Raw genomic sequence first — 15,733 nt, forward strand, 5'->3', positions numbered from 1 at the left:
GACTTGATAGCTTATTTCTTTTTTATTGCTGAATAATATTCTATTTTATAGATGTACAACAGTTTGTTTATCCATTCATCTATTGAGAGACATTAAGGTTGCTTCCAACTTTTTTGGCAATTTTGAGTAAAGCTGCTATAAACATCCTGTGCACATTTTTTTGATGTAAATTTTCAACTCCTTTGGGTAAATATGTAGGAGCACAACTGTTGGATCATATGGTAAGAATATATTTAGTTTTGTAAGAAACTTCCAAACTGTCCACCAAACTGCCTGCACCATTTTGCATTTCCACCAGCAATTAATGAGCATTCCTGTTGCTCCACATCCTCAGCAGCATTTGGTGTTGTCAGTGTTTCGTATTTTAGCCTATATAATAGGTATATAGTGGTATCTCATTGTTGTTTTAATTTACAATTCCCTAACTACAAATGACATTGAACATCTTTTCATAGGCTTATTTGCCATTTGTATATATTCTTTGATGAAGTACCTGTTCAGATCTTTTGCCTCCTTTTTAATTGGGTTGTTTGTCTTCTTATTCTTGTTTTTTGTATATTTTGTTCTTGTTCTTTGTATATTTTGGATACAAGTCCATTATCTGATAGGTGTTTTGAAAATATATATCCTCCCAAAATGCTATGTGTGCATTTCACATCGCAGTTTTTAATTTTAATGAAGTCTACCTTATCAATTTTTCTTTCATGAATTATGCTTTTGGTGTTCTATCTGAAAACTCATTGCAAAACTGACAGTCACCCAAATTTTCCCCTATGTTATCTTTTAGATGGTTTATAGTTTTGCATTTTACATTTAGGTCTATCGTCTTTTTAGTGATCACTCACATTCTTTGAATGCCAAACACTGACAAGGTAAAACTAAAGAGACAATGAGAGGATCCCTATTAAGTGGTCTCCTTGTAGAAGTCACAGTGGCTACGTGTGGTATTTCCCCAATCAGACTCATCTAACCTTTCAAAATTAAACAACCAAAGAAATCAGGAAATTCCAAAGAGTGATTTTTCTTTCCAAGGGGGAGAATCCAAGAAGTGATACTTTTTACATTCCTCCAATTTGTTTGGCCTCCCTATTTATGGAAAATATATTTATAGCAGTTTCATTGCTAAATTCCTCAACATCAGTAGGAGGAAGGCCTTATCAAAAGAGCACAGGCTGGTGTATGTCAAAAGGAGGAAGTGATGATGAATAGTTACAAAATGCTCCTTAAACAGTTACAGCACAACCCCCCTCCATCATAAGGTTTTTGCCAAGAATTTTTTTCTTAAATCAAAATGGTCGTAAAGTGAAATTTGCATATCAGTTCAATCCTGACTAGCAGGCTAGCTAGAAACGTATATATAACTGTATCCTAATAAAATGTTCAGAAAAAAATAATAATAAAACAGAGACTTAATGTAGTTAATTTAAGCACAGGAATTTTCACAGTAGTTGGTCTTGTTAAACAACTTTTATGCTTTCCCTTCCACCTAAATTTAAAAACTCATGTCCCAAAAGCCAATATTTCAAAGTATCTCCTGAAGTAATTAGCCACAGTGCATTTACTTAATGTGATTCCCACTGCCTTTGGAAAAGGAATTTTACAATAACTTTTAGAATGTATACTTACCACAGTTAAAACTTTATCCTCCATTTCCGCTACAAAGCAGTCCTAAAGAAGGGGATGGAGAAAATGAACACTAAGTACAAGAGTCAAAAACATTCAGAACTGTTGGCTTAGCTTTCTAGACATCTTCTGCAGCTCAAGACGGTCCCTGACACATCCCTCAGCCTGCACAGTCCTGTGGGACTGGGATGGGAATGAGAGGGCAGAGTGGGAACAGAGCTGACGTTTGCACCTTCCGAAGGTCCCGCTCTCCTCTGACCTAAGGAGTTCTCATCCAAGGAACCCATTTGGCCAATTACTTAATTTGAAAACTTACAAAAATAATTGAACTGAAATCCACCTACTCTCCAGACTGTCCAGAGAGTAGTAGGTCAGAAGTCCAAGTCAAGAAACCTGACGATGGCTCCCAATGTGCCCCCAGGAACAGACAGCAGTGGGCCAACAAGCTGGCAGTCTTTAGCTCTGGGCCTGCCTATAAGAATAGCTTTCAAATAAGGGCTTGAGTAAACTCAGCCACAAAAGTTTATTTTAAGCACCACTGAGATTAAATCAGATATTTCAGTCCTTGATAGATGAAAAGGGTTCAACAAAACATTCATTAACACACTGCCAAAAAAGTGGTCTTGAGGTATGCTATTGATGACATGAAATAAAGGGCTGGAATGCAAAGCATTATTTATTCAGCTTAAGAACAAAAGGCTTGGAACACTGTATGAACTGGGTTAGCTGATTATAGGAATCACCATTGTCCTGTCTAAAAGCTGCCAAAGTGAAATTGCCAATGTGAAACTTTCACAGTTAACCTTCTAGAACTCATCTGTAGCAAAGGATTTCAACCTATACTGCAGAATGCATGCAGAAAAAGAAAATCAATACAACTAGATTCTATAGAGTTTATTCAGCACTATTAACTATAATCCCAAGTTAGGACAATCTTAACAATAATGCTAATTCTTTTATGTACATGACAAAATGTTAATCAACTGTGTTGGAATTGTCAGGTGAAGATTTTTCACATCAATCAAAAAGTCATTTTTAGGTCATTTTTTACTACTTCTGAAGGAGGAAGATGCCTACCAGTTTCTACTCTATATGATTTAATAATCAGACGTTTATTGTCTTCTTACATTTGTTTAAATTTTTTCTACTAGATAAAAATGTAGGCAACAATAATAATGACTGCTCCTAAAATTTATACTGACTCTCAGGAAAAGAGCAGCCTAGAGAGAAAAGACTTTAAAAAAATAAATTTAGAAATGTATTTTTACATGTGTGAATTTGATATTATCTTAAACTACAGGAGCGGCTTCTGTAAATAGGAATAATTATAGCTCCAAATGTGCCTTTCCAATTCTATCTTGTAGATAAAACTAAACTGTCAACTACCATTATGGCTCATCCCCTATTAATACTGTCTGGCAGACTTGTTAAACACATTTCAACCTTAGAAACACAGTATACATATGTGATTGTGTGCTAGAAATAAAACTAATACTTTGTCTTTGTGTCTATAATCTTTCACTACAAATTCCTTTTTTTTTAGACAAGGTCTCACTCTCTAACCCAAGTGGGAATGCAATGGTGTGACCTCAGCTCACTGGCAGCCTTGACCTCCTGGGCTCAAGTGATCCTCCCGCCTCAGCCTCCCAAGCAACTGGGACCACAGGTGCACGCCACCATGCCTGGCTAATTTTTGTATTCTTTGTAGAGACGGGGTTTCACCATGTTGCCCAGGCTGATCTTGAATTCCTAGACTCAAGCCATCCACCTGCCTCAGCCTCCCAAAATGCTAGGATTACAGGCATTGGTCACCACACCCGGCCCACAAATCTCTAAATTAATACAAGCACTGTCACTTCAGGGAGACCATCACCTAGAGGCAGAGAGCAACTCTCAATACACCAGAGCCCAAGAACAAGGTAGACTTCTGACCGCAAGGTTCCTACAACTTGATTCCTTGAGGGATCCAAGAGGCCACCAAGAATATCGGTTCCCTGCAGTGGTGACTGCGGTGGTGATGGAGCCAGCAGCACAAGGAGCTTCCCGCCTCCCAAATTGTTCCAGTTGGCATGTGAAAGGACTCCCTCTCACCTCCCGCCACTGTGAACGTGGTTCCCACACCCATTCCTGCCGAGAGGAAGCAGCTGCAGTCATGACTTCCCATTGTTTTTTGGCATGAAGGCAATGGAATGGAAAAATGAGCGCTGAAACCAAGTCACCGACCCTCACAGGCTGGACAGTGAGCTGAGCTTCTCACAGCCCTGGGTCACCTGACAGCAGAGGCCCAGCCTGGGTGGCACTCAGCAACACCCTGCCTCTCCTCCTATTCTGCCTTCTCAGGAACTGAGCAGTCTTGTGCAGTAGGTTTAACTTCTCTGAGCTTTAGTTTCCTTCTTTCTAAAATGGGGTGATAACAAAGCCTACCTCTGAGATCTGCTGAGAATTCGGTGTGATGACACACGTCAAGCGTGGATGCACACCTGCTGAGAATTCGGTGTGATGGCACACGTCAAGCGTGGATGCACACCTGCTGAGAATTCGGTGTGATGGCACGCATCAAGCGTGGATGCACGATGGCGCGCGTCAAGCGTGGATGCACACCTGCTGAGAATTCGGTGTGATGGCACGCGTCAAGTGTGGATGCACGATGGCACGCATCAAGCGTGGATGCACACCTGCTGAGAATTCGGTGTGATGGCACGCGTCAAGCGTGGATGCACGATGGCACACATCAAGCATGGATGCACACCTGCTGAGAATTCGGTGTGATGACATGCGTCAAGTGTGGATATACACCTGAGACACAGTCAGCACTCAGCAGCAGTCTTTTCCTCTTCTGCTTCCATGGCTTGCTTTGTTTACATGTATGTGACACAGGGTCTCGCTCTGTCACCCAGGCCGCAGTGCAGTGGCACAAACATTGCTCACTGTAGCCTCCACTTCCCAAGCTCAAGCAATCCTCCCACCTCAGCCTCCCAAGTAGCTGGGACTACAGGCACAAACCACCATGCTTGGCTAACTTTTTAATTTTTTTTTTAATATAGAGGTCTCACTATATTGCCCAGGCAGGTCTCAAGCAATCCTCCCAACTTGGCCTCCCAAAGTGCTGCCTGGCAGGCTTGTTTTCTTTCCATTCAGTTTTCTCAGGGACAAATATTGCTCATTTTCCTAATTCTTTTTTGTTGTTGTTGTTAAGATAGTATCTTGTTATGTTGCCCAGGCTGGACTCAAACTCCTGTGCTCAAGAGATCTTCCCATCTCAGCCTCTAGTAGCTGGGCCTCCAGGTGTGCACCAACACATCTGGCGTCATTTTCCTATTTCTTTCCAGACTGAAACTCAGCACCTGCCAGTGCCATTGTGTCTCTCTTGCCGTCTCTATTTCAGTTTTCATGGCATCACGACATGAGGAGACTCACTGGAAATACAGATCTCGATCCCTTCCCACCTTGGGGTCCTTCATCTCAAATTACAGCCTCAACACTGAACGGGAAGATCTATCCTTGTACTTGGTGTAGGACTACAGCTGAAGATGCACCTTGAGTCAGAGCTGGCACAGACCCAGGCAGAGGGACAGCACCAGGCCCAGGAGTATGAGGCCCTGCTGAACATCAAGGTCAAGCTGGAGGCTGAGATCGCCTCCTACCGCCGCTTGCTGGAAGATGGCGAGGACTTTAATCTTGGTGATGCCTTGGACAGCAGCAACTCCATGCAAGCCATCCAAAAGACCACCACCCGCCGGATAGTGGATGGCAAAGTGGTGTCTGAGACCAATGACACCAAAGTTCTGTGGCATTAAGCCAGCAGAAGCAGGGTACCCTTTGGGGAGCAGGAGGCCAATAAAAAGTTCAGAGTTCAAAAAAAAAAAAAAAGAAATGAAGAAATTTCTTAAAAGAAATGTGCGGTTTCCTTGCAGGAGAAAAAGCAGCAGCAATATGTATCCTTCAAATTAGAGGACTCATAAATCATTATTGGAAGGAAGGATGCAGAGATGGACGGAAGGAAGGATGTCACCACAAGAAGAAGGGGGATGGCAAGATGTACAAGAGAGACGGGACAAGCAAATGTCTCTTCACAGACAGGGACACCAAGAATGAAGGCTCAGGCAGAACATGTTCTTTGTCACTGGAAAGAGATAGAACTTTTATTCCACCAACTCCCCAGTTAAAAGGAATAAATGGCAAAGACAGATGTCTTCCCAAAGAGTCAACAGATCTTCTGTCAAGCAGTTGCAAGAGAATGTGAAGTCCCCTGGCACATTCAATCCCGTTGCTACCATCACAACACACATGGGGTAAGCCACACTCAACTCATTCATCAAGTTTGTAATTTCTAATTTGTGTGTATCTGAGCGCACAGATGCACAAACATCACCATTTGCCAAAGCACCTACGTTCGGTGTTTTTTTTTTTTTCTTTTTTTTTTTAAGACGGAGTTTCGCTCTTTCATCCAGGCTGGAGTGAAGTGGCGCGATCTTGGCTGACTGCAACCTCCGCCTCCCAGGTTCAAGTGATTCTCCTGCCTTAGCCTCCCAAGTAGCTGGGATATATAGGTGCCCGCCACCATGCCCCGGGTAATTTTTGTATTTTTAATACAGATGGGGTTTTGCCATGTTTGCCAGACTAGTCTCGAACTCCTGACCTCAGGTGATCTACCCGCCCTGGCCTCCCAAAGTTCAGGGATTATAGGTGTGAGTCACCATGCCCAGCTATGTTCTTCAATTACTACAGAACATGTGCTTGTCAAGAGCACTTGTCAAGAAACATATTTTTCAATCTAAGTTCAGAAAATGATATCCTGATACATATTTACATACCAGTCTTACTCCTTCAAAACTGTTCAAATTTAAAATAAAAAAATACCAGAGAATAAGGGCAGTATATTTGTCCAGTTCTTCTCTTTAAACTATCAAATTTGATTCCAGAAAACAAGTACAAGGCAAGATTTTTGTATTTTCTACCACGGTCTTCTCCTTCTGAAGCAGGCACTGTGCTTTTCACATGTTATATCTCGATCTCCTGACCTCGTGATCCGCCCGTCTCGGCCTCCCAAAGTTCTGGGATTACAGGCATGAGCCACCACACCTGGCCCACATGTTACATCTCATTTAATCTTCATAACAATCTTTTGGTATTTTTTTTAACTATTTTATATTATTTTTCTGTACCTAATTTTACATAAATGTGGTCATATACATGATTTTTGTAAATAAAATGTTTTGTTCTCTTTTTTTGCCTTGGCTCCTACATTCCCTCCCTCTCTCTCCCTCTGCCAGAGTAAACACAACTTTTTTTTCCAAATTATCCACTGCATTTACATATTACTTTGTATACAAGTTTGTATAAGATGTATGTTTTATATACACACACACAAACACAAACACACACACACAAACACACACACACAAACACACACACACGCATGTATTTTAGGTATTTATGGTAACCATTTATCTTCATACCACACTTTTTTTTTTTGCCTTTTTTCTTTTTTAACTCAACATTAACTTGCAGAAATCCCACCAAATTATCTGGTAAGGTAAATATTTGTATTCCCATTTTGCAAATGAGAAAATTAAGGTTCAAAAATTATAAGTGACTTGTCCAAGGCCCCAGGGTTAATTAATGGTAGAGGTAGGATTTGAACCTATGGCTGTCTCTCTGTGAAGAATATGCTCTTAACCACTAGACTAACCTCCCTCAGTGAGCACCACAGGAAAAAGAGAAACAGAAAGTGAACGCGGAAACAAACAAAACTAACACCTCTTGTGTCCCTTGAGTTCTGATAAAAGTCAAATTCTCAGCAGCCTATCTGTCCAAAGCATTATTTCATTCATATAACACACATTTAAGAAATCACCATTCATCATATCCCAGGCATTCTTAGGTCCCAATAAGCCAGGCAGGCGCAATGAAGACGCCCACAGGTACCTTTCTGATGTGACCAGATCAGGACGTGTACCTCCTATGGGAAGATTTTTTTTTTTAATAATCAGTTCATAATGATCGACCCCTCTCTACAATTACCAGGAAAAGTAGCACTTGAGATGATGCATAAGCCCATCCCATCGACAAGCATAGACTTCTCCTGGCTGAATTACTCAAGTGTCACCTTCTCAAGGAGGCGACTCTAGGCACATATCTCAAACTGTACTCCCCTCACTCCTTCCTGTGCACCTTTCCTCCCTAGCATTGCTCTACCTTTATATAACCACATATATTCATATATAAAAGTTTGCTTATCTATCCATTTTCTCTCTCCCAGAGACTATGCTCCAGAAGGTCAGGGACTTTTTATCTGTTTATTCACTCTGGTATCCCAGGGCAGCAGACACAGAGTAAGTAAGTGCTAAATAAAAACGTATTGAAAGAAGTGTCCAAATACCTCAGAAGCCAACATCAACTTGCTCAGGCAGAAGTTCACCCTGTGAAACAAATATGACTCCCTCTGCCTTCGCTTTCATCCCTTTCTCTCCTCTCCCTACATTGCAGTGGGGACAGCCTGAATCAGCCACACAGTTGGGGACCCTTCACAATAAAACACAAATGTACCAACAAGCAAAACTTTCCCATTTGCTAATCACAATATTTAACTCTTTCATTTAATTGATGGCTAGTAAACTCTGTTAAAAATCAAAACAGGGCCAGGTGCAGTGGCTTATGCCTGTAATCTCAGTGCTTTGGGAGGTAGAGGCAGGAGAATTACTTGAGGCCAGGAGTTTGAGACCAGCCTGGGCAACATAGCAAGACCCTGTCTCTACAAAAAAATTAAAAATTAGCTGGGCATGGCAGCATGCACCTGTAGTCCCAGCTATCCAGGAGGCTAAAGTGGAAGGATTGCTTGAGCAAGGAGGTCGAGGCTGCGGTGAGCCATGATTACACCCCTGCACTTCAACCTAAGCAACAGAGTGAGACCCTGTCTCTTAAAAATAAAACAAAATCAAAACATGAGGAAAATATTATGGGAAGAGGGAAGCAAGGGAGAAAAAGGACACTCAAGGTAGGTATCAGGGAAATGCCTTCAACCACAAATGCCATGCCTTCATGGCTGTATGACTAAAGCATCACAACTGGTATCAGACTCTTTTTTGTCAAAATTACTTTATGTATCATAAAAAGGAGCAAAAACTCCGAAGCTACTTTACTTGCTCTGAGCACCTTTCTAAGATCATGACCCCAAAAATCCATGTGCCTTGACAACAATGCCTGCTCAGGACTACAGCAAACAACTGCCACGTGCAGAGACAAAGTTCACAATTCACATTCCAGAAACAACCAGAAAATGCACGGCTTTTCAGAGTTGCATCTCTGTTATGGCACGGTCAGGACAGAAGGGAGGATGCTCTTTATGTTTTGCCAAATCAGCAGTAGAAACAAATGTGGAAACACAGAATTTTAGAACCAAGTGGGACGTGAAAAAACAACAAGCTCTTCCTTATATTTCATAGCCTCAATTCAATTAAAAAATACTTTACAAGCATCTGCTGCATGCCAAGTAACAGGACAGAAGGTAGTCCTAAGAGCTGACGGTCCAAGAAGAAATTTTTTTTTAAATTAAGATCACAGAAGCTCAATCAGTTACAGACTGGCTAATGTAAAACTTCCTGAGCCTTTACTAAGATACCTAGGTCTGGGCAACGAGCCATGAGTGAAATTGACAGGTGTCACTTGCAGTCCAGAACATCAGTCAGTGTGAGGACCTTCATGGTTTTTACCCCTCTGCCTTGGGGACAGGCAACACGACATATTGGTGATTCTGTCAACCTATGTCCTATATACATCTTGAAACGAGGAAAGTCGGAGGTGATTGCCCCCTACCCCTGACCCATTTGGATGTAAATAATCAAGGAATAAACTGCTAAGGTTTGAGGTTTGGGGGCTGTTTGTTACTGTACCACAACCTAGCCCATCCTGACTGGCAAATCCAACAACAAGAGGCCAAAATGAAAAGAAAATTAAGAAGCAGATATAGTAAAGTACTCAGAACAAAGACTATCACGCAACTTAGTTACTCCAGAATTTTCATTAAAAAAAAATTAAGTGCTCTAACATTTTAGGGGAAGTACAGGAACTATTAGTTCAACTATTTTAAAACACACAAAAAGAGGTAATCTTTAATTCGAAGGCCACTGGTCAGTTTTCAGAGAAACCATCTTTACAATGGATCTAATTTAAAGCCTTTCATCTCTTCCCAGTTCTGATGGGAAAAAAACTGATGTGGGGAGAGGAGAGTGGTACTTGATACCTGCATGAAAATCCTTTCAAGAAGAGGAAAAGCAAAAAAAAAAAAAAATAGAAAGTGAAAATGACTACTACTGACCTTCTGGACTGTAGTGGTCAGGTCCAAGCAAAGCTGGATAATTTTGTTCTTCGTGACTGAGAAATCAGTGATCCCTGTAAACGGAGCCCTAGAAGGTAACAACAATCCTCTTACAAAGGGGTAGGGAGAATCCACTGGGATCCCACTGCATGTTGATAAGCATAGCTACCCCCATGGGCTACTCTAAATTCCTTTTTTGTTTTGTTTTGTTTTGTTTGAGACTGTGTCTCGCTCTGTCGCCCAGGCTAGAGTGCAGTGGAATGATCTTGGCTCACTGCAATCTACACCTCCCAGGTTGAAGCAACTCTCCTGCCTCAGCCTCCCGAGTAGCTGGGATTACAGGCATGTGCCACCAAGCCCGGCTAAATTTTGTATTAAATTAGTTTTTATTTAACTGCTTTCTCTCAAGTGACACATAAAATAGGAATCTGAATAGAAAGAGAGAAGGAATAGATTAAAAAAAAAAATGACAGTTAACATCCCTTCTGAAGTCAACTAACAGCTTTCATACCAATCAAATCCTCAACCATTAATGTTTAATCTCAGTAAAACACAACCTTTTGCACAGTTTCACTCTTCTCTAAGCTGAGGTTAATTTGTTCCTGCTATTAACCTTTTAAGTAACTGGCAAAGGAATCCTAAAATCTACCACTGATCGAGGACTCCTGAAGAGCCGGTAAAAATGATATGAAAAGAACAATGGTTCCTTTTCCTAAGACAAAGTACAGCTTCCGTGCAGCTTGGACTCTATCTACTCTTGTAGGGCAGTAAAAGGCACATCTCCAACTTACCGGTCCAGCCACGCCAGCAGGGCCTTGGCAGCGCCGATGAGCTCCACCACGGAGGTCAGGAACTCATTGGGGGCCTTGCGGGAGGTGTTGCCATCGTAAGCGGGACTTTTCCGCCGGCTACTTATGTAATTCTGTAAATTGTGGGAAGATGCTCTCAGTTTCAGAACCAAGTTCTTCATATTATCGGTTTCGAGGCCATAATTCTGTGGAAAATAAAATCAAAGAGAAAAATTCAAAACAATGAACAATATTCAGCAGGGCGCGGTGGCTCATGCCTGTAATCCCAGCACTTTGGGAGGCCGAGGCGGGTGGATCACGAGGTCAGGAGATGGAAGCCATCCTGGCTAACACGGTGAAACCCCATCTCTACCAAAAACACAAAAAATTAGCCGGGCGTGGTGGCGGGCGTCTGTAGTCCCAACTACTCTGGAGGCTGAGGCAGGAGAATGGCGTGAACCCGGGAGGCAGAGCTTGCAGTGAGCCGAGATGGCGCCACTGCACTCCAGCCTGGGCGACAGAGCAAGACTCCGTCTCAAAATAAAAACAAAACAATAAACAAACACACACCAATATTCAAACTCTCTGATAACTCAAAAGCCCAGTTAGTCACTTCAAAAACTCTTACAACAACCACAAAACCCCATGTGATCTATCTCCAGCCCACTTCACTCATCCCAGCCATACCAGCCTTCTCTCTGCTCCTTCCACAGCCACCCGGGCCTCAGGGACTTTGTTCTTGATAGTTCCTCTTCCCCAAATGCGCCTCCTACAAATATTGTCGTGGACAGCTCATTATTTTTTTATTTTTTTTATTTTATTTTTTGAGACGGAGTCTCAATGTGTCGCCCAGGCTGGAGTACAGTGGCGCCATCTCGGCTCACTGCAACCTCTTCTTCCTAGGTTCACGAGTTCAAGCGATTCTCCTGCCTCAGCCTCCTGAATAGCTGGGATTACAGGCACGCACCACCACGCCGGGCTAATTTTTGTATTTTTAGTAGAGACGGGATTTCACCGTATTGCCCAGGCTGGTCTCGAACTTGTGAGCTCAGGCAATCTGCCCCCCATCGGCCTCCCAAAGTACTGGGATTACAGGCATGAGCCACCGTGCCCAGCCGACAGCTCATTCCTATCACTCAGCTGCTGGCCCATATGTCCCCTCCCCTGCAAGGCTTCCCTGACCACTTAATCTAGAACAAGGTTTCTCAGCCTCAGCCCTACTGACATTTGGGGCCAGATAACGCTTGTGGGGTGGGGGTCCCCGTGTCTTATAGGATGTTTATCAGCATCCCTGCTCTCTACCCATCAGATGGCAGTAGCACCTCCTCCCGCAGTGTGACAACCAAAAATGTCTCCCAACATCGCCCTGTGTCCCCTGGTGGCAGAATCGCCCCTTTGATTCACTCTGTAGCCCATCTCCCACTTCTGCCCCATCTGAAACACTGTGTTTGCAGCCTTCTTCCTCCACTGGGATGTGAGGGCTGCAGAAGCAGGGCTCTGTGAGTATGCCCACTACGGGATTTCCAGCACAGCGGACAATCGTATAGTCATGGAATGCATGGATTTCCACCAGGCGAGACACTCACACACACAAAAACCACAGCAGCACTAACTAAACACCAATTCACTAAGCGTGATCTCCTGAGCTTGAAGATGTGGCTCCTGTCTGTACTCCCAGCTACTCAAGAGGCTGAGGTAGGAGGATTGCCTGAGCCCAGGAGGTCGAGGCTGCAGTGTGCTGTGATCGTGCCACTGTACTCCAGCCTGGGTGACAGAGAGAGACCCTATCTCAATCAATCAATAAAATTAATTTCTTGCTCTTGTGCTTCTAACCTGTGTTCTTTTTGAACAATGTTCAGCTTACGTGGGTGCTTCAAAAAAATCAATTTCATGAGGTAATACTGTCCTAGACTCCCTTTCAGAGAAAAGAGCCAATCCGAGGAAACAACACATAAATCTGCAACATTAGAGGTGGGGGTATAAATTTCTGTATTCAGTTGCCTCTGTATGTCCTAAATTGTTTTATCATTTTTTAAAAAACATGACGATATTTCTTGAGATACATTATGCCGTCTCAATAGCATCCCAAGGCAAGAATCTGGTACTATTTAAAAACTGAAACTAACAGAATACTTAACATTATTGAACACTTTATGCCAGGAACTGGACTCAGTGTTTGACATGTATTAACTCAGGAAAACAGCCCGTGAAGGTAGAAACGTCTTTATCTCTAATTTACCGGTAAGGAAACTGGCATGAAAACAGTGAATAAATTCTCCAAAGTTACAAAGCTCATCAGCGGTAGTGCTGGGCTTCTGACCAAGGCAATCTGCATCTAGGGCACAAGCTTTTGATTACTCTGCTGTGTATGTCCCCTTCCACACAACCTGCCCAAAAAAGGGCCACGTGGTAAGACAAATGACAAGACCGACATTAGACAAGGATAAGGAAAACTGTCCAGTGATCCCTGGATCCAGCACAAGTTGACTAGCTATTCAGCTTCTCAAAATTCTACTCATCCCCTCTGATGTGGAGAAACTTTTTTTTTTTTTTTTTTTTTGAAACGGAGTTTCACTCTGTCGCCAGGCTGGAGTGCAGTGGCGTGATCTCGGCTTACTGCAACCTCTGACTCCCTGGTTCAAGCAATTCTCCTGCCTCAGCCTCCCAAGTAGCTGGGATTACAGGCAAGTGCCACCATGCTCAGTTAATTTTTGAATTTTTTAGTAGAGACGGGGTTTCATCATGTTGGCCAGGGTGGTCTCGATCTCCTGACCTCATGATCCGCCCACCTCGGCCTCCCAAAGTGCTGGGATTACAGGCATGAACCACTGCACCTGGCTGTGGAGAAACTTCTTTCAGCTGGCTTTGGCCATGTGGGCCAGGGAGAGGCAAGTCATGTGTCAAAATCAAGATACATAAAGCATAAATATACTTGGAAGTAGGTAAGAAACTTTTTTTTTTTTTGCAAGATGAACAATGGGAAGTTAAAAACAACAACAAAAGGCTTTGACTTTAACAAAACAATTCTAATTTTAAATAGATTTTACTTGAAGTTTAAATTTATGTTACCTCCTAGTAAAACAAAAAATAATATCTAAAAAATTAGAAATTTTGAAAGAAGCAAAAGTTAGCTGAAAATTTTCTCTTCCAAGCTTTTGAAAAAAACTGAATTTCCAAATATAAATGAACATTCTATATTAGCAGTATTTTTCTATCTAAATGTGATATTCATTTTTTATGTTATTTTCTAGAGACTAAAATATAATATTGTCCTTCAATAGAGAGACAAAAATAAGATGGATTTGCATCATAGCTTTTTAAATTCAAAGAATCAAAGACTCACAATTGAATGGATAGAGAGGCCACAAGACAGAGCTTGTTTTGAAGGACTTGTAACTATGATTAAAGGGAAAGGTCCCCTCATTCAGTCAGTTACTCAGCTGCCAACTTACATGAAGAGTTTTGAACTAAAAGCAGGAAAGTCAGCTTTCAATAATCAATGTCACCATAAATTACTTGGAACTTTTATTACCATATACATAACGTTTACTTATTGAACTCAAAGAAGATTAAGTGCATTTTATTGTTGCAAGAAACTTTAAACTTCAATCTTCTAAAAACATACCACTTTTAACACTGAAATAAAGGGGTAGAGTGGCTTCTTATAACTGGTTCTCATTTTCCACTCAGTTTGCTCTTTTTTTCCCCAAAACAAATAATGGACCTAGAAAGATGAATAAACATAGCTAGAATAGAATTTTTAAAAGAAGGAAGGAGGAGAAGAAGAAAGGAAAGTTCCTTCCCTTCGACCCCATTCCACATTAAAGAGAAAACAAGAAACTGATTATAGTAGCTCTACAGAACCTCTACTGTAGAAGCATAATCAGGAAAGGATTATTGACTTAAGTGCCCCACAAAGAAAGACCGAAAATAAGTAATTTCTCAGACAAGATTAATTATTTTCACCAGTCTTTTCCCCAAAACTTGTCTCCTTAAGAAACTGCTTTGAGATAAGGCATCAAAAAGATACAAATTAAGTAACACAATGAGTTTCTGAAAATCTATTCACCTACTAAAACCCTTCCACTGAGATCTCACTTCCTAGGGTTCACCATCCGGGATCCTTTCCTGATCTGGCTAGAGAAACCATACACTAAATGGGAGAAAAGGAAAGCAAAAAGAGTCTTAAAATTATACACATTTAGCTAAGGACAAACCTTACACAACTTCTCTACCATCTTCTCCATTCCTACTAGCTCTGTTCGTGATCTAACATGTGATTAAGGTGTGCCAGAGACAAAAAATCAAAGCCATCTTATTGACTTGGGTCAATTAAGAGACAACCTAAGAAATATAGTTCACAGTTTTCCTAAGGCATTTTTAAATAAGCTCGTAAGATCAAGTTAAATACAATTTGCCAGCAAAAATTCCTGTTCCTGCATTTCTTCTCTTAAAAAAGATAACACGTTTAAATGATTTGCTGTGGGTAAATAATAAACAACAAATAATCTCAGAGGTATACCAGTGCGCATAAGCACTCTAGGCCCATAGATTCATGACAGGTACTTCATTTAACCCCAAATCTAGGTAGCATCATTTCACACATGTATCAATTCCAACTCTGTTCACTTCCCAACCTCCTTCAACCTTCAAAACACAGCTGCCCATGCCTTGGTGTTCAGTAAACTCGGGCCTCACTGACTTGGCAAAGAACACAGGTTATAGTCATACTTATCCTTTTTTTTTTTTTTTTTTTTTTTTTGAGATGGTGTCTCTCTCTGTCGCCCAGGCTGGAGCACAGTGGCATGATCTCGGCTCACTGCGAGCTCCACCTCCTGGGTTCACGCCATTCTCCTGCCTCAGCCTCCCAAGTGGCTGGGACTACAGGCGCCCGCCACCATGCCCAGCTAATTTTTTGTATTTTTAGTAAAAACGGGGTTTCACCATGTTAGCCAGGGTGGTCTTGATATCCTGACCTCGTGATCCGCCTGCCTCGGCCTCCCAA

General features: G+C 41.9%; 1 protein-coding gene across 4 annotated transcripts in view; it reads right to left on the bottom strand.

The window, feature by feature from the left end:
- The window catches only part of CNKSR3 (CNKSR family member 3), a 105,215-nt gene that overhangs the window by 26,336 nt on the left and 63,146 nt on the right, over positions 1-15,733 (bottom strand). For all 4 annotated transcript variants that reach the window (XM_054490548.2, XM_054490550.2, XM_054490551.2 and 1 more), the window contains exons 3-5: positions 10,732-10,934; positions 9,941-10,028; positions 1,627-1,668 (exon numbers count right to left, since the gene is read on the bottom strand). In XM_054490548.2, coding sequence (XP_054346523.1) covers positions 1,627-1,668; positions 9,941-10,028; positions 10,732-10,934 — 333 coding nt within the window. The remainder of the gene's footprint in view (positions 1-1,626; positions 1,669-9,940; positions 10,029-10,731; positions 10,935-15,733) is intronic.

The sequence above is a fragment of the Pongo pygmaeus genome, chromosome 5 (genome assembly GCF_028885625.2).
Source record: "Pongo pygmaeus isolate AG05252 chromosome 5, NHGRI_mPonPyg2-v2.0_pri, whole genome shotgun sequence".
NCBI lineage: Eukaryota > Metazoa > Chordata > Mammalia > Primates > Hominidae > Pongo > Pongo pygmaeus.